A 17976-nucleotide genomic window follows, 5' to 3' on the forward strand; every position below is an offset into this window, starting at 1 on the left:
CGCTAAATTTAACAAACGTCTGAATTCTTCTGAACGAAACACCAACAAAGGAAGAGTCTATCATATATTTATTGATAAATATCACAATCATACATTATTACATAATACTAGTGTCAATATTACTATCACATAGTTATATCTTCTATTATATTTACAAATAATTGCAGACTTGTAAAGATAAATAATAATAATAATAATGATAATAACGATAACAATAACAATAAGAATAAGAATAAGAATAATTTGTTCATGTTATGCAGTATGTGTGGAATATTCCAAAGATAGATTGACACGATCGTTGACAATGAAGAAAATCTTATACGTATACCTATTATGTACATTTGTCGATAAGTATTGAAGCGAAATTCTTGATCGGGCCGTCCCAATGATCGCCAAGCGATGATTGGCATTTTATGGCCGTTGGCATTGGTATGCGTTGCCAAATTCCTCATACTACCGCAATTTTATAATTTTAAATCTAGATACAGAAAACAAAGTTGTGCGTGTATTACGGTACGCGTATCATTGCGAAGATACTTCAATCGACCCCTGAAGTATCCAAAATGATCACAGATCGTCGAAATCCTCATTGGTATCTGCAGGGTACGTATATACACTCAATAAATATCGCATGGTTCGATGACGGTAAAGTTTAATGAATTTGAATGAGTTGTTCGTTCTCATGTTTTCTTAGGGAGAGAAAAGAAATCCTCCAAACGACGGATGACGATGGTAATAAGACTAACCCGCTCTGTTGTGCGGCAGGACTCTTTTTAATCCAGGGTATCTTTCCCGGTCCTCGGTAAGAAGAACGAAAGAATACTACAAACTGTATGAGAATAAAAGCAACAATGAAATAAGATTGAAATTAAGTCACGGGGAGGATTATTTTCTTATTATTTTTTTTTCTTTTTTTTTGGACTTACCGAAGAGGAAGCCGCTGAAAAGAATGATTGGCACAACGCACGCGAGATCGATTAGGTAACCAAACACGAGGTTACCAATCAGGGAACCGAGTCGACCCATGGTCAACGATAACGCGGCCGCCATGACTCTGAAAAAATTCGAATTAAAAAAAATTGACGCGGTGAAAATTTTTACAGACTCTGAAATTTGGAAAATTCTACGTTGATCACCTGAGATTTGTTGGAAACAAGTCGACGATTATACAGTAGACCAAAGAGATACCAAGTGAAGTAAGCGCTTCGAAAATGCACGAAAGAATCAAATTCTGATCAGCATTAACTACGAAGTAAAATCCGATGGTCACCCCGCCGGAAATAAGAAGTGAGGCGACTGAAAACAGGTAAAAGGAAAAAATCAGCCCCAAGTCGGCTCGAACACGAGCGAATGATCGTTTTAGTTTTACTTACTTAGGAAGAACTTTGCTCCCAGCTTATGAACGAATAAAGGAAGTATGATGGCACCAGGTAAGCACGCGATCCCTATATACAGTGTGTTCAAGTATACGGAATTGGCAATCTCAGTTTCACAACCGTAAGGGTCAGTTAACGTAGAATTATCCTCCAATGACGAAACTATGCATACGGATGCCTCTTCTCCGTAGTGATCTTCGTAAAATTCCTCGAACCTGATATTAGATCGGTATGGGGGTGAATCAGAGTATCGTTGCTAAAGATTACTCCGTATAGTTGAATGAAGAATACGTTCACGTACCTGGTAAAGAGCTCTGGGAACCAGACCATTAATGTGTAATAACTGCTGGTGAGTCCGAACTGAATCGCGCAGGATATCAAAGTGTTCCGAAGATAGGGAGGCCTGCACAGGGCCTTGGTCATGTCCCATACTTCGGAAAACAGGACTTTCAGATCTTTCCGTTTGTGGAGTCTGAGTTTCCTGGGACTTTTTTCCCTTGAAATTGGTTTTTCGAGAAGTGATTTCACCGGATATGTTTCAGGATCGTTTCCCGTGTTCTGCGCGTATATATGCTGAAAGACTTTGAGCGCTTTGTCGTACTCGCCACATTCCAGGAGGAACTTCGGACTCTCGGGGAAGGCGAAGAGCCAGAGACCGATCATCAAGGACGGCAAGGCGCATATCGCGACGAATAAATTCCAGGACTTGAAGAGAAATGCTTCCGTTTGATAGGTGACATCCAGTGGTATAATCCCCCAAGCGATAACTGTGTGATTTAATTTCAAGATCAAACGAGAGAATGACTAATCTGAATGAACCGTTAAAAAAAAATCAAACGGTTCAGATAATAGGCGATAAAACCGATTGATAAACTGATCGTCAAGGGTGTCGATATCGAACTATAGACACATGTACTTGTTACGAAATGGATAATTTTTTTTTTTCAATCAAACTCACGTGGCAAAACTACCACTCCCATCGTCCAAAATATTTCCATCCAGCAGAGGATTTTCTCTCGATATTTCGTCGGTTGAAATTCGCCAAGGTACGGAAAGCAGATCCCCATTGCGCCGGTGATACTGATGAAATAAAATGAAGGAGAAATTTTTGCCGTTCTTTTTCTTAAGCACATGGCACTTGTTCGTTCGATCGTACTCACGCGAATCCGTTGAAAAATCGGAGCAACAAGAATGCCCAATAGTACTGCACGAAGGTTGAAATAACTCCGACAATTCCGTCCATTAACAAAGTCGTTATCAGCACTACTTTTCTACCCTTCGTATCAGCTAAGCAGCCCCAAAGGTACGATCCGATTACCATACCTGCGGATGATTATACATTTCTATATATGTTTTTTTTTTTTTTTTCAAACCACATCAAATTGGGACAGTCAATGAGCAGAAAAGGTGCGACGTGCATTACTCGATCACGACCTACGGTAGAAACGTCATTTTTCGAGTACTGTTCGAAGAGATATTTCTGACGAAGCAATTTGATCTAATCACTTTTGAATGTTTCGTATTGTCGAAGCCAGAGAATCCTGTAATGGAGCTTCTCTACGGCTTCACTCTGCTCTTGGAGCTTGCGAATCGATAACTTTTTAGGTATCTACCGATACTGACGATGCGAGTGCAGGTAGCAAGTAGGTGAGACGTTTGTCTTTGTTCTTCGAAGAGAAGTTACTCGTTTTCCCTTTCTTTCCTTCATACGATATACGTATAATAATCAAACCAATTTCGCAATGAGATGAATTAATTTTCTCGTTTTCGTACTAACCCAGCATGGGCGCAGCGGTTAAATATCCCTTGGACGTTGAATCCATTTCTAAATCACAGGCTGCTGCTGGTAAAACGAATGATAAAATCGTCACCCCAATAGCTGTGTTCATGTAGATCAAACCGCTCACCGCCAACAGCATGTAATGAAACTTCCCGAAACCTGTAATATTTCAATAAATATAAAGATGATACAGTTCCTTTTTCCCCGATCGTCGTCATAATTCTATTACATTATCCTCTACGCATAAATCCTGAGATTGATATCCATTATCACCGATGGATTACCAGCAACTTGAAATGCTACAATATCGTACTACTTTATGGCATTATTCCGAAATACGAAGGTGAAGTAGTTATCGGATCAGAGATAATCCAACGGTCATCCATTGTAGTAAAATAATATTTTTTTAGTGAACCTTATTGGATCGTCTGGCAGATTTTACGATCGAAAATTTTGATATGTATGCATACCAAATGTATCAAGAATAATATCCCAAGGCTACCGTATTACCGTATCGTTCATTGACCTTGCCGAATTTAGAAAACGAGGCTTATGAATAGTTAAGTTGTCCTTGGGAACGAATATCAGTCAAGTGCTTGAGATTCGCGTCTGTGGAAGAGTTCCTCGAGACCGTGAACTACGTAAAAAAAACTAGAGAAAAAAATACGAAACGCGTATCTTTTTCACGAGACTCGACAAATTCCACGTACGTCGAACGGGCCACTTTTTCTAAAATATTTTCCGAACTTGATGAAACTTTTTCGACGTTTCGAGGGCTCTCGGAAACCATGCTCCGAACAATCGTCAATGCAAAAAGTAAAAATTGGCTCGTTCAACGTGGAATACCCCACACACGAAGTAGACGATCAAATATTTTCACTTCAATCGATCGAGCTCGATTGGCATTGATACGAACCCGGTGAATCCGCTTCTAAGCAGTTTATACGAGAAATTATCGGAAAATATTACCAATAATATCGTCAAGGACCAAAACGTGCGCGGTTGAAATCCACGCAGAAACTTGATTGATCAAACGTTATAACTTGAGGCGTGCAATTCACGTGATAGTATTAAAAGCCAGCCCGATCATTGATTCGAACAAAAAAAAAAAAAAAAAAAAAAAGAAAAGAGGAATCGTTTCAAATTCAATGATATCGGAATGCAAATGATCATATTGAGTGGTACGATACTCTTACCTGTGACGGTGATGGCATGTTCGAAGTCGGCGCCTCCATCTGCCAAGAAATCGAACCCTGCGAACGAAAAATTAGAATAAAAAGTGATGGTCTTCCGTTGGCAACGGATGACTGAAAACCGTGGAAATTAAAGACTAGAAATTATAAGTATCAAGAATATTCTACCCATGGCTGTTTTTTTCGATTTTTTCGGTCTTCGATGACCAGCTGCGGTCCTCGGTTGAAAACAATCTTCCTCCTGAGGAACACCAACGAAGAACCCGTCCCGCGTGTGAAGCTAAAGAATGTCTTGTTCTTCGTCGGGTCCGCGGGTTTTGTCTTTGTGCTCGCCGGTTCCCCACGCTCATTGGTTCGCACCCCGTATCTGATCGCGTTTTATCGTTCGGCGAAATTATGATTTTTACGTTGAAATTCTGCAGGTGAGACCCTATGAGCTAATCGAGCGACATGTGTATTTTCATTCGAAAAATATGATGAAACTATTCATTTGTTAGATATCCAGGAAGTTTTAAAGCTCCACCGATTTTTCTAATTCGAAAATCTAATTCTATCTTCGATTTTATCCGCTGCAATTTCATTCATCACCCCGATGAATACGATCTTTGACCGGCGTACAACAGTAGGAATAAAACAATCGGTTTATCGCACGTAATTCAGCGTCAGATGTGAATTTCCTGGTTCGGTATGGACCTGGTACCTATAGGAGAAAAAAATATAGGTGAATAGAATTCGTACGAAATCGAGGAGAAAATATCAACTGCAATAGCTGGATGGCCTGCATTTCGATCGACGTTAGACAAACGAGAATGGGATTAAGATTTTGGATACATCCACTCATGTGTGGCTTTGAGTTGATTGGAATTCGATCGACGCAGGGTCTAATAATCTCGCGTGATTGTTTCATCGACGAATCAAGTGGTTCAAACGATTTATAGATACGATCTAATCAGACAATCGAAGAGATTTATTATAATGAGCAACTGAGTTATCACCCATCGATTCGTATCACGTCAGCAGAAAAAGCTAGATCGTCCAGACAATTAAAGTTCTCATGCCGATTTATGGAAGTCTAATGGCAGGCGTGTACTCCTATAGTTGTTCAAGTCTCGCAATTTTTCCAAATAATCGTTCATAACAAAGAGTGTTAGTGTGTCATCGGAAAAGATATGGGCACCAGGAATTTGAAACATCGCTGATTAGCGTTCATTGTGTTTTTGTTTTTGACGATTTCACAATGATCTATCAGTCTGAAGTTTTTTTTTTTTTTGTTTTTTTGGAGAAATAAATTGAAATAACCGACAGCGAGAGACTTCTGATTGCGGAATGTAGATCGGAATCGTTCGAGAGTTTTAAATTCATACACGCCGCAGGTATCATCACTGCGCGATCTTTCGTCGGCGGGTTTTAAGAAGTTATCAGCAATTAATTCAATCTCCGACGTGAATCATTATTTCAAGTTGCTCGACAGTCGCCGTCTCAACAATCGTCAATAACGTTGTGATTTAGTTCGATTGTGACGTACATACGAGTGTACACGTATAAATATACATATAACACGATGTAGGTACTTTATGCTGTGGAAATTATTCGCGTTTCTAAACTGCGGATTTCGCAAGTCAGTCCGACCGTGCGATACTTAATCAAAAATCAAACATCACTCGATTATTTAACTCGGCGGTGTGTGCATTTCGTTTATTGCATAATAATTCAACGGAGCAATTGAATCGCAGGTATACGAATGGAAGTGCGAGCAGAGAAGTGAAAATCGGAGCGATTCAAGTTCCGTGTACATAAATAATAATCGGATAAAAAGTAATAAAGTTATATCGCGGTTTAAATAAAATGAGCATCAATCACAACCGGTGTGTATCACTCGTCAATATTATGTTGACATATCTTACCGAATTGCTTTTTGCTATCGACTTGCCACAGTTACCGTTGCCAACACCCCGTTCCCCGCCCCCTTCGAGTACCCCACGGGCTCTCGAATTTTAATATCTCACTTTCGTTTGAATCGAGGGTGGCCTCGCTCGATCGTGTTGAACGATTGCGAAATCATAGTCGACACTTAACTTTATGCGGAACACAAATCGCTTATTCGATCAACGGCGATACTCGCGCAAAAATAAACGGGATCTCGAGGACCGGGAGAAGAAATAGGTTGATTTGCGGAGGAGATTAATCGATAACTCTTTGGGGACGACTGATATTTCAAAGGCACTTATCAAACTGTTAACACCGAATGATCGATCTGAAATTATTATTTAGTTATGAACGATCGGTGACATTCTTCGGGAATTCGTACAATTTTTCTCTCTTTATTTTGCGAATCACTCGATGAAGTAAATACGACGGCCTGGTCTCGTCTGGGACAGGACATCCACGTCACTACGGCGTATGCAAATTTATGATGATTGTTTCAAATACTTAATCACACCTGAACCGCCTTTTTCCGGGAATGTTATTCAACAAACTAGTGACACTTGACAATAAAATTTCCGCGTCGTCTTAGGTATGACCGTCGCTAAATAGAGGAAACCGAGTGGGTTAGCCAAAATGGCCCAATGTCAGAGAAGGCGGTCGTCCGAACCCGAACCCCAGGCCCAGACCCTGTGCGGGTTCGGCGTGCCTTAATTAGAACGTAAGCAGAGGTTGTTTTAAACTATATAGCACCAAGATTTCGCAATCGGTTAGCTAGATGCTCTCCGTAGAACGGCGCGTGACTCTATAGCGGTGATTTGTATTATTTTTGTCCATACAATGCGAATTAGTTCATCTCTAGACAGCACCGCTCGCCCATTGACCGAGTCAACGTTTGTTAGAAGCACACGATCCGTCGACTACCGAACGCCTCGAGTTACCTCACATCTAACCCCCTGAAGCAACAGTCGAAACGTCGCTACCGATCCGATCGCGCCTCGTTAATATATCTCCAAGTTATCGTACCGATTGACGATCGTAGGAATATTTTCAATCTCTGCATACCTAGCGCGAGGATTCTGCGAATCGATCATCAATTCAAGGACAAAAACTGTGCGAAACAATAATAGATTCTTGAACACCATACACAATATACGCACACATTGATATACCGTACATGGATTCATTGAACCATCTGCTACACGTGTAGATGAAACGTCACTTTCTTATCCATTCATTAATCACTGGGTGCGGAAATAACTTTATCTGTTTTACTTCGCTAAAAATATCTCATAACAACCGAGAAATGATGACGGTACACGGTGATAATGCGAATAATAACGATAGTAATAATTTTCAAAAATAAAATTGAAAAGCAAACATTGATTACCTTATTTTTATTTCTCAGATTATCATTCGGTGAAGATATTTATCTGAACACCACACTCGGTATGTATACACAATTTGCCCGGGTCACAATCGGTAGCCGTTGTTGAGTCATTCGGAAGATCGTGATTCAGTGATTTTTATCGTTTTATCTGCCATTCGATGCAAAAAAAAAGTCGGAAGTAAACTTATGATTGCGATCTTAACGCCGCAACTGATCCTCTAGGATTATCCAAAATCGTCTGGAACGGTCGGATCCGCAGACTTCCAGTTACGCCCTCAACATTCTGAAAATGTGAGTAGTACGTTCTATACGGTATGATAATTTCCAAGCAACGTATACGGTTGGTTCAATGAATACACGCGTTCTATATATCAGCAATATGCTTCTCACGTAAAAAAAAAAAAAAAAACTGTGGCACTGAAAATCGGATAAAAACTTTAACCGGCAACTATTATTGATGATTGGCGTGAACGCTACAAGAAATAAAAAAAAAATAAAAAAATCATATCAATACATCATCGAACAGCAGTTTACAAGTACGGAAGATGTAAGGTGCCAGTATAAGATTTGTTGTGCAATAAAGTTTCGAGACAATAATTATTTATGGATGTCAATATCTCCTCTTATCCGATAAACATATGAGTAACACTTATCTGTCTCTGGTATCATCCACCGGTGCCGATCTAAAATATATGAAAGTCGAATATTTTGGTGAATATTTTTATCTATTTTTCATTCCCAAATACATGTAACAGATCGAGACACGAAGTGTACATTTTTACCTGGAAGTAATTTACCTATAACACAGGCGCATCGTTGGTCGTTACGTCAGATTTTTCCTTTCCTGGCAACAATAACGACAGGGAAGCACCGTCTGCAATGGCGAGAAGAAGAGTAGAGCGATGTCAATTTGAAATGAATAATTTTTTTATGAATTCTACACAGGTACTCACAGAGCAGTAATGACGCGACTGCCGCTACCGGGACGACGCAATTAATGTCCAAGAGAGATCCGAACAACAAATTTCCAACGAGTGCGCCAGTTCGACCGCAAAAGGCAGACAGTGACAGAGCGACGACCCTGAGAATTTCGAGTGAACAATTCTTGATTAGAATGAACTGTGATACAATACGAAAATCCCTACAGTTACGAATGAAATTACGAAAATTCCCACCTCAAATGCGTGGGATAAAAATCTACCAGAATGCAATACACGACACTGACGCCCATGGAGGTCAAAGCCTCGAAAATGCAGGAGAGAATAATATTCTGTGTGGATGATGCGATGAAAAACATTGCCAAAGCCACGCATGCCGACACCACTGTGCTGAACACTGAATAGTAGCACGGGCAAAAAGAAAAAATTATCAAACTTCTGACGATTCGTAATTTAATGTAAATTTTGTACCTCACCAAGAAAAAACCGGTAACCCAATTTTCCGATGCAGAGGGGTAGCCAGATGCTGGTCGGGACACAAGCCAGACCCAAGAAAAAGGTGAAATAGTAAACGGAGTTACGAATTTCCATGTCGCATGGGATGTCTGAAATCGTATTGTTCGAAGAATCCGATTCTGAAACTGTACAAATACTAGCAGATTCTCCAGGATATTTTTCTTCAAATTCTGCGAACCTTCGGAAAAGTTCAGGGAACCAGGCCATCAGAGTATAGTAGGACGAGGTCATTGTGAACTGAATAGAAGCGCATAAAAAGGTTTTCAATAGGTAAGGTGGTTTGAAAATCGTCACCATGTGCCTAATCATTTCGATCAACATTTTTTTCAGTTCTTTGTCTTTTTTCATTCTTGCTGTTCCAGTTCTACGGGCGACGACGAATCTACCGGCGTTCCCATTTAACAGGAGAGGACTTTTCTCACTCAAATGTTCCTCGTTGTTAGTTATTGATTCCACCTGTGGAACGGATTTCGCAATTAAAATAGATGGGAATTTTTCGACGGAATATTAATCGAAACTTTGAAGAACTTACGGGATAATTTTCTCTAGGATTTCTGGTATTTTCCGCGTACATCAACTGTAGGACTTTTATCGCTCTCATCTCTTGACCATCTTCTATAAGATATTTTGGAGTTTCGGGAAAAAAACAAAGTGATATCCCGATCAAAAGAGGTACCATTCCGCATATTAGAACAAAAAGATTCCGGGATGCGAAGCTGAATTTGTAGAATTGGAAATTAAACGTCATCGGAATAATCAGCCACCCCAATACTGAAGGGGGAAAGAGAAAATAAGACGAGTGTATTGAGAAGTCCAAGATCATTGAATCATGTCGCAAACAAATTCCCCGTTCCCTTTTCTTTGACATTGAACAAAAATCGTTCAACTCACGCGGTAGGATAGTGATTCCAGTTGTCCAGGCCATTTCCATCCAGGCCAGGATTTTTTCTCTGATTTTCGAGGGTTGAAATTCCCCAAGATAAGGAAATACCATTGCACTTTGTCCTATGATCCTGAAAGATGAAAAGGATCGAATTTCATAGATTCTAAAAATCCGAAACGTCCCATTGAACTCACGCGAATCCGTTGAAAAATCTCAGCACAACGAAGAGCCAAAAATTTGGTGCAATGGATGACAAAATTCCAGCAGTAGCATCGAGGAAGAGAGCCGATAACAAGGCCACCTTACGTCCTCTTATGTCTGCCAAACAGGCCCAGAAATAAGATCCGAACGCCATGCCTGTATAAAGAGGAATTCAACTTCCGTATGAGTTTTTACTTCAATCGCTGGCTTCATTTACACCTCCACGGAATCTCTCTTCAGATATATTGGTATAATAAGAATACCCAACATTGGCGCCGCGGTCAGACGACCAATGTCCATCGTGCTCATTGCAAAGTCGCAACTAGCCACAGGAACGATGAGTCCCGTACTACAAGTGCCGAATCCAGTGTTCATGAATATCAGATAACAAACGATGAAGAGTTTATAGTGAAACTTTCCGTAACCTGTTGAAGTTGAATTTTCTTTAAATGATCTCACAGTGAAATAGAAACGATACGTCATCTGTTTGTAAGGCAATAATTATAACGACACCATCGACAATAACAATAATTGTGAATTATCACCTGTTTGTTCAACTGCATTTTGAACCCTGCCTTCCATCGATGCACGAAAATCTATGAAAAGAATAAACTGTGTATACAATTATGCGTATAATAGAGTTGAGTTAGGCGGCTTTCTATAGCCGCAATCGTTAATAAACGAGGTTTTTGTACATCGGTGCTTAAATCGTGCCCCATGAAAAGAGAAGTTAAAGTATTCAGCCGAATCGTTTTGTTTTTTGCCTTTCAAATTTTGGAAGTAAAAGTGTCGAATGATGCTAGTGTAGTAAAAACCAAAAAAATATTGAAAAGAAATCCTGATATACGATTGAACGAAGAAATAATTTCCAAGTCGACTAACACACTTCTGTAATAAGCAAAAGAAAAATTGTTATCCGTATGTATTTCCTCTTCATCGAAATCCATCGTGAAACTTTTACTGGTCCTTTTTCAGATTTTATTTGGTATATTCACGTTATCTAAGCACAGATTGATTATAACGAACACGCCGACAACGAGAACGATGACGTACCGGTGAATAATTTCTTTTATTTCTTTATTTATTTTTTCGATAAAAGATATTCAAGTCTCGCAGCTCCACACTGAATTGCTGCGACCGAAAATACAATGAAGGTATAATTATTATTTTTTAATCAACACCAGTACGATTATCTATAGGTCAGCGGTGGCAGTGTAAAAATACAAATTAGATATATTTATTTTTCCAGCTAACTAGCCCAAGGTCGGGAATGACATCTGCATTATGCGGGTATTGCGACTTTGTCGGAACTCTATGGTGCATTAATTATCGTTTTTCCCCCGTCAAACTTTTATTTAAGAGATACGGAGCTTCATTTCCCACGATCAGAGATGTCCCAACTTACTCCGGGCGGTAACACCTGTTTTGTCGATTTGAAATCATGGAACTTCAAATTCACCTCCCATAACTTGCTAGCTTTTTATTCGATGTCAACGATGGTGTAGTCATTGCGATCATCGATTAGAAGTTGAGTACACATATACATATTGTTTATCAATTTTTTTTTCCAGTCATACGAGTTTGTCATCGTACATCAGAAATATGCTTCACTTTTATTCTCATAGACGAACCTGATTTAATTCGTCAAAATACTATTGAATTTGTACTTTGCAAAATTTATCGCGATTTCACTGGAGAATTTTTCGTTGGCAGCTAGTTTTCAAGAAAGAAGAAAAAAAAAACCTCAAATATCACCTGGAATGAAGAAACGTACACGAAACTAATTGTTTTATTGCAATTTCATAATTTATATTATTTCTTAAAAAGTATGTACAGATTTAGACATAAGTTTGCGTAAGATTATATATCTTTCCCCTCGCGAAATTCATTGAAAGAGGGCAAAAAAATTAAGCAACGATTCAGTTGGATCTTTACAGCAATATTTCTGCTGGCCAACTTGTTTAAAATTGGTGTTAATATGCTGAAAATGAATCCAGTGTGTACTGACGCTTTTGAGAACTGCGTTTCAGTCGTGCACGTTGCGCAGTATTGGATTTTCCTCGAAGTTTTCTGGTTTATACAATAGATTAGAGCTATATATTAATCCAGTCCTATTTACTCTCAACTTTAATTGGAAAGCGGCTGTTTACGCTGGCTAGTTCGATGCGGATTTTCTCTCCTCTTTACCCGGGTCTACATTTCTTCTCGGTAAACACATCGACAGCAGTCCACCACCTGTTTTATTGGAGTTGCGTCTGAATTTTTGAAAACCCATACGTATCGGAATCAATCGGAAAGCAGATACTTACAGAAGAGTAAACCAGCGACGACTGCTATTGGAACTACGCAATGAACGTCCAAGAAGTATCCAAACATAAAATTACCAAGAAACGCACCCGACCTCCCGCACAGAGCGGAAAATGACGCAGCTATCACCCTGAAAACGATATTCGAATGCAACGAGGTTATCGTTGTTTATGAATCCTTCTGAAATCGGTCATTTAAATCTACCTCAAATGCGTTGGATAAAAATCCACCAGGATGCAATATACTACGCTAACTCCCATCGACGTCAGAGCTTCGAATACACAAGAAAGGATGAGATTTTGCGTCGACGAAGTAACGAAGAAGAGCCCGATGGCTGCTGCTCCGGAAAACGCCGTGCTGAACACTGGAGAATATGAAAATAAAAATATAATTTACTCAATTGTTGTTTCTCAAGTCAAAGAAAATAAAAACGAAAATTACAACGATCAATAAAATAATTACCGAGGAAAAATCTGTACCCCAATTGACCGATACACAAGGGCAGCCAGATACTTGTAGGGATACAAGCCAAGCCTAGAAAGATGGTGTGAATGTACACGGACGACTGAACCTTTTCGTTGCAGCTGAAATCAGCGACACTGTCAACCTGCGGTGTGAAATAATAAATCAGAATTCAGTATTAGATTCGATATTCCGTGAGCTTTGATGCCACCCACCAAGCTTACGTTGATCGGCTTTATTTCGGAAACGTCGCAGACAGTGGCAGATTGTGAAGGGTGTTCTTTCTCGAACTCTGCAAACCTTTGAAAAAGTTCCGGAAACCAAACCATGAGCGTATAGTACGAGGAGGTTATCGAGAATTGAATAATTGAAGTTAATAATGTGGTAGTCAGGTAAGGTGGCCTGAGGATTGTCAGGGTGTGCTCGTAAATATCCTTCACCATTTTCACGAGCTTCTTCTTCTTCCTTTTCAATTTTTCCGAAGCAACAAAATCACCCCCATTCACGATCATCGCGTTTGCTGGGTCGTCGCTGTTCGCTATGCATTTCACCTAATTTTTCGATCGATTATAGTATAATGTTCAGATGGAGATGGGATCGTAAAAAATGTCCATCGATTAAACTCACGGGATAGTCTTCGGGTGGATTTCCAGTATTTTCTGCGTACATAATCGAAAGAACTTCGATCGCTCTTGATTCCTGACCATCGTCGATCAAGTATTTGGGAGACTCTGGAAAATAAAGAAGCGCAATCGCGATGGAAATAGATGGAACGGCGCATAAAAGAACGAAGAGGTTCCAAGATGCGAACGAAAAATTGCCCAACGTGTATCGAAAAGACATCGGTATGACCAGCCATCCCAGCACTAAAATAACGACACATAAAATTTTTAATATTGTTTAGTCTGAGCAAAAAAAATTTTCAAACACACGTGAGACACTCACGAGGAAGAACCGTGATGCCAATCGTCCAGGCCATTTCCATCCAGCAGAGAATTTTTTCTCTGACGTTGCTCGGTTGAAACTCTCCAAGGTAAGGGAAGAGCATCGCGCACTGTCCAGTGATTCTGCGAGAGTATAAAAAATAATCCTTTCTCGAATAGAAATTTATTCGACACCGTTTATCATAATTTTGATAATTTACATTGTACTAAACTCACGCGAATCCATTGAGAAATCTGAGGCACGTAAAAGCCAAAAGATTTGGGACGAGGGATGAAAAAACTCCGGCAAATCCATCGAGAAAAAGTGCAGCTAATAATGCTACCTTACGACCCTTCATGTCGGCTAAACAGCCCCAGAAATATGAACCACACACCATTCCTAGATCGAAGAGATGGATAACGATTGCAATTAAACCCACTTCGATAGCGGGGAATTCGACTGAATTAACCGAAGTGTATGAAAGTTGATTAATACCGAGCATCGGTGAAGCGGTCAAACGACCGATGTCCACTGTCCTCATCTGAAAATCACACGGCGCCGATGGAACGATTATACCGGTGCTGCTTACGCCAAATCCAGTATTCATGAAGATTAATCCAGAAATAACGAAAAGTTTACAGTGAAACTTTCCGAAACCTGTAAAGTGCGCTGAAAAGATTATTCGATCGATCGATCCTTATTTTTGAACGAAACAATCATACCTGTTTGATCGACGGCATTTTGTATTTTATTTTCCACCGATCTGAAATGCGCCAAACCTGCGGACGATCCAAGCAATCCATCATCATCTACATTCCATCGAAATTTTACAAATGATAAATTTAATGAAATAATGTAACGGCTTTATAATCGAGGCGTAAAATTAGATTTCCTTATTTTTACCCGCGCCGTGTAAACGCGCAGTTCAGGTATGAGCCTATTTTGGGATCCATGACACGAGTCTAAGCCAATTCTGAATTGGGTCGCGGATATAAAGTGGCCAAGACCTAGGCGTAAGCGCATGTGGGATGTGAATTCAAAGTTGCATATGTGTGAACATTGTCGAGCTAGGATATACCTAGCTCGACAATGTGTCATATGTCTGAATCACTTTGTAAAAGGTACCAAGGGTGTACGTACCCCATCAAATTGACCGGAATCCGGAATAAAATTACCTCCTAAAATTAATTCGGATTTTATTCCGAATAAGACTTTGACGAAATCCAAAGAAAAAAACTGCAAGAAACGTTGGAGAACTTCAATTCGAACTTGGAATTGGTTCATCGATGGATTCTATCATTCACGACCGTAGAGTGGACATGATATTTTCCATCGAAGAACCAACCACTACACTTTTCAAAGAAAAGATGGCATGAAATATGGTTTGAAAGGTTCCCTGGTTTTCTGAACCCTCCCTAAATTTTTCGAATCAATAAAAATTCCGGACTCGGAGAAAAATGATTATTTTCTTTGGGAGTTCAAGTAAATTAAAGGTGTACGTTATATCCCCTTAAATAATTCAACAGACCTTTTACTCGCTGCCGACTTCCGACCCCCATGCCCACTTTTTTTCACCTAATCAATGTAATACTGACAATGATATTCACAACCGATCTTTACTCTGGTACGTCAGTTAAGAAATAATCTCGATAAACAGAAGTAGGAAGCAATAGTGCCGATGACGACGTCGACGAGGTTGCCCTTAAGCACATCTTTCACGTGTAAGAATATTTTTGATAATCACACGCAATTGAACGTTATTTGGGTCAATTTCAAAAGGTCAAATGGAATGTTCCAAGCTAAACTGTTTGTTGTCTACGAATGATCGTCGGATTTATTTGTCCGGTATGATCGATCTACTATGCACATCATAATTATGCACGTACGTACGTACGTACGTACACACTTCGCCGAAGGTTACTTTGGCTGCAGAAGCTTTTCTCATTCGACGCTCGACTGAACAGTTGATAAAGGAATCAGTATACCAACGATACTTATTCCGATAATTTGCATCGTTTAATCACGGTTCATTGAACTCGAATCGAACGATTAAAGAATCAAAATTCTTAACACACCTTCGCGGATTTCGGAGGGATAAAAATATTGCGCAAGCTTGATTCGAGTCAGGATAATCCGAGCGTTTATCGATGAACCGTTCGCACAGTTGATGAAACTAGCGTATCAATGAGCATCGCGAATCCCTAATCCAGTTTGGGATCAACGTTATTCATTCTTGTTTCATAATACCCGTATTTTTCGTACAGCCTTCGTTGAAACTTCCTTTGCAGTAGAACATCCTTGCAACATGATCCCGTTGTACGTGATTTCCTTCCAGAGAAGATGAGAAAAAAAAAGAGCTCCCGGATCGACTCGGTAGCTCACGTTAAACGGGATATAGCTTTCGAATTGCAAATAAATTCATTCGATATTGTCCAATAGGGATTTGTCCCCGCTGCGTAAACAGCCCGGCGAAATTGGTAGCCTCTGGCTGCGCTTGTTACTGCTATAGAAACGTCTTCTAATGGAAAGTGTAAAACGTGATAACAATAAAAAAAAAAAATAAAGGAGGAGAAAAATAATGAGACGGTATAACATATTCTCGAAACTCAACCTACGATGTGACCTATAAAGAATATTTGACAATGCTAATTTCAATTCGAAAGAGCACCTTCCTTTCGTCTTGATTTTATTCACACGGTTGCTTCTTCCTCGGGTAATAGCTGTAGTAACCCAGATAGCTTGCGAAAGCTGATACGCGCTTCGACATTCGTGCGGATTCCCAGCGTAGGAAACATGTGAGCTACAGAGTCGGAACGACCCTGGGTATACCTGCAGTATTCTGTAGATACGGCGTATGCTAAGAGCAGAACCGGCAAACTAGTGGTGGTTTACAAGTCGAGACCTTGAATCTCGCGTATCATGATCGATTGTAAATCTTGTTTCATTCGAATCCTGGGGGACGTCGTTATTGAAACAGAGCTCGTGACGCACGTTTTGCCATTTCGGGGATGACGTTTAGCTTGTTAATTATTACTTTGATGAAAACACGGAGCAGTCTCATGATAGCTAGCCCTCTAACTAATAGGAGCGAATGTGGAACCGACGACAGTCTCAGAAAAACACAACGTAATCCGATTGGGGAACGCCAGGGTTCCCCATCATTATTACGCTCTGCAGCTCTATCGTCTTCCCAAGCTTTTCTGGCGGACTGATATTTCTGGCCATGGTCACAAATCCACTGTAATTAATTGACTTCTTTCCTTCCTTGCCTTATTTTTATAGTAAAAAGTGCGATTGGTATTTGTTGACAAAATAGAAAAAAGACAAATTGTAAATCACCCATTTTTTTAGCGTCATTAGGATTCTCTCGTTTTCTCTGATGGAGAGGCACTTTTTCGGGCAAGGGGAAAAAAAAATTCTAAACGAGGGAGTGAAAAAAAAAAAATTACGGCAAAGGCGAAAGCTTGCAGTGTTACCTTTTACCTTACCTCGAACATGTAACACTGAGCCTGAGCCAAGGCTGCTCTAGGAAAGACCCAGATTGTAAGACTTCATTTGGGTGACGGCTGATGTTAATAATTTAAGACTCTTCTGTTACTTTTTCTATTGCGTTATAAATGTATTCTCCGTCAGTTTACATGTGGCGTTTCGAATCATGGAATTTTCATTATTTCACGGATCAAATCTACGTAATGTTTCCACGGTTCAGACAACCCTGCAATGTGATTTACGAGAGTCGTGATATGCATGTAATAGTAATATATAAACTGCAAAGTCTGGCAAAGGAGGCTACACCATATAACAATGGGCGGAAATTTATGTAAACCGTGGGTAGAAAGGAGGCGCACCAGGTGTTTGCGCAAAGTGTAAATGGGAAGAACTCCCCAGAGATTTAATGGACATCAACTTCTCGGTACAAATTGTCTGTAGAAAACGCCCACTGTTCATTTCACGTTTACAATCTGATGTCGTACTGAAATTTTAATCGATCGCTCCACTATTTCACTTTCTCTCCTTCTCCTTCTTCCTCCCTCTCCCTCTTTCCAGGTGGGAAGTTTGCGGATTGAAAAGTAAAACTTTCCA

General features: G+C 39.9%; 3 protein-coding genes and 1 long non-coding RNA gene across 12 annotated transcripts; 1 reads left to right on the forward strand and 3 right to left on the reverse strand.

The window, feature by feature from the left end:
- Positions 1 to 51: 51 nt before the first annotated feature.
- On the reverse strand, positions 52 to 7865 carry LOC105692288 (synaptic vesicle glycoprotein 2C-like). 4 transcript variants are annotated; one of them, XM_048649425.1, is made up of 11 exons: positions 7663 to 7865; positions 4518 to 5049; positions 4353 to 4409; positions 3154 to 3315; positions 2537 to 2699; positions 2335 to 2456; positions 1678 to 2143; positions 1374 to 1591; positions 1137 to 1296; positions 927 to 1054; positions 52 to 829 (listed from the first exon to the last, which is right to left on the reverse strand). In XM_048649425.1, exons 2-11 carry the CDS (start codon positions 4519 to 4521, stop codon positions 774 to 776), a joined length of 1536 nt encoding a protein of 511 aa, XP_048505382.1. In that variant the 5' UTR covers positions 4522 to 5049; positions 7663 to 7865; the 3' UTR covers positions 52 to 773. The 4 variants fall into 4 exon arrangements, with proteins under 4 accessions (XP_048505382.1, XP_012266832.1, XP_012266814.1 ...); XM_012411409.3 differs by lacking the exon at positions 7663 to 7865 and adding an exon at positions 6790 to 7222; XM_012411391.3 differs by lacking the exon at positions 7663 to 7865 and adding an exon at positions 6658 to 7222.
- A 956-nt stretch (positions 7866 to 8821) lies between these two features.
- On the reverse strand, positions 8822 to 10953 carry LOC105692003 (synaptic vesicle glycoprotein 2A-like). Its single transcript, XM_048660146.1, has 6 exons — positions 10464 to 10953; positions 10194 to 10356; positions 10008 to 10129; positions 9649 to 9887; positions 9077 to 9572; positions 8822 to 8997 (listed from the first exon to the last, which is right to left on the reverse strand). The coding sequence occupies exons 1-6, from the start codon at positions 10681 to 10683 to the stop codon at positions 8822 to 8824; spliced, it is 1416 nt and encodes a 471-aa protein (XP_048516103.1). The 5' UTR covers positions 10684 to 10953.
- A 42-nt stretch (positions 10954 to 10995) lies between these two features.
- On the forward strand, positions 10996 to 12318 carry LOC125500074. The gene is made up of 2 exons (XR_007277259.1): positions 10996 to 11354; positions 11450 to 12318. It is a non-coding gene; the product is annotated as an uncharacterized LOC125500074 (long non-coding RNA).
- On the reverse strand, positions 11962 to 15565 carry LOC105692097 (synaptic vesicle glycoprotein 2C-like). 6 transcript variants are annotated; one of them, XM_012411111.2, is made up of 11 exons: positions 15422 to 15565; positions 14616 to 14672; positions 14389 to 14550; positions 14130 to 14292; positions 13915 to 14036; positions 13597 to 13835; positions 13185 to 13520; positions 12970 to 13114; positions 12712 to 12871; positions 12510 to 12637; positions 11962 to 12435 (listed from the first exon to the last, which is right to left on the reverse strand). In XM_012411111.2, exons 1-11 carry the CDS (start codon positions 15450 to 15452, stop codon positions 12356 to 12358), a joined length of 1623 nt encoding a protein of 540 aa, XP_012266534.2. In that variant the 5' UTR covers positions 15453 to 15565; the 3' UTR covers positions 11962 to 12355. The 6 variants fall into 6 exon arrangements, with proteins under 6 accessions (XP_012266534.2, XP_012266516.2, XP_048507312.1 ...); XM_012411093.2 differs by having other exon boundaries at positions 14389 to 14562; XM_048651355.1 differs by having other exon boundaries at positions 13194 to 13520; positions 14389 to 14562; positions 14616 to 14702; positions 15422 to 15545.
- Between the last annotated feature and the right edge of the window lie 2411 nt (positions 15566 to 17976).

The sequence above is a fragment of the Athalia rosae genome, chromosome 1, assembly GCF_917208135.1.
Source record: "Athalia rosae chromosome 1, iyAthRosa1.1, whole genome shotgun sequence".
Taxonomy (NCBI): domain Eukaryota; kingdom Metazoa; phylum Arthropoda; class Insecta; order Hymenoptera; family Athaliidae; genus Athalia; species Athalia rosae.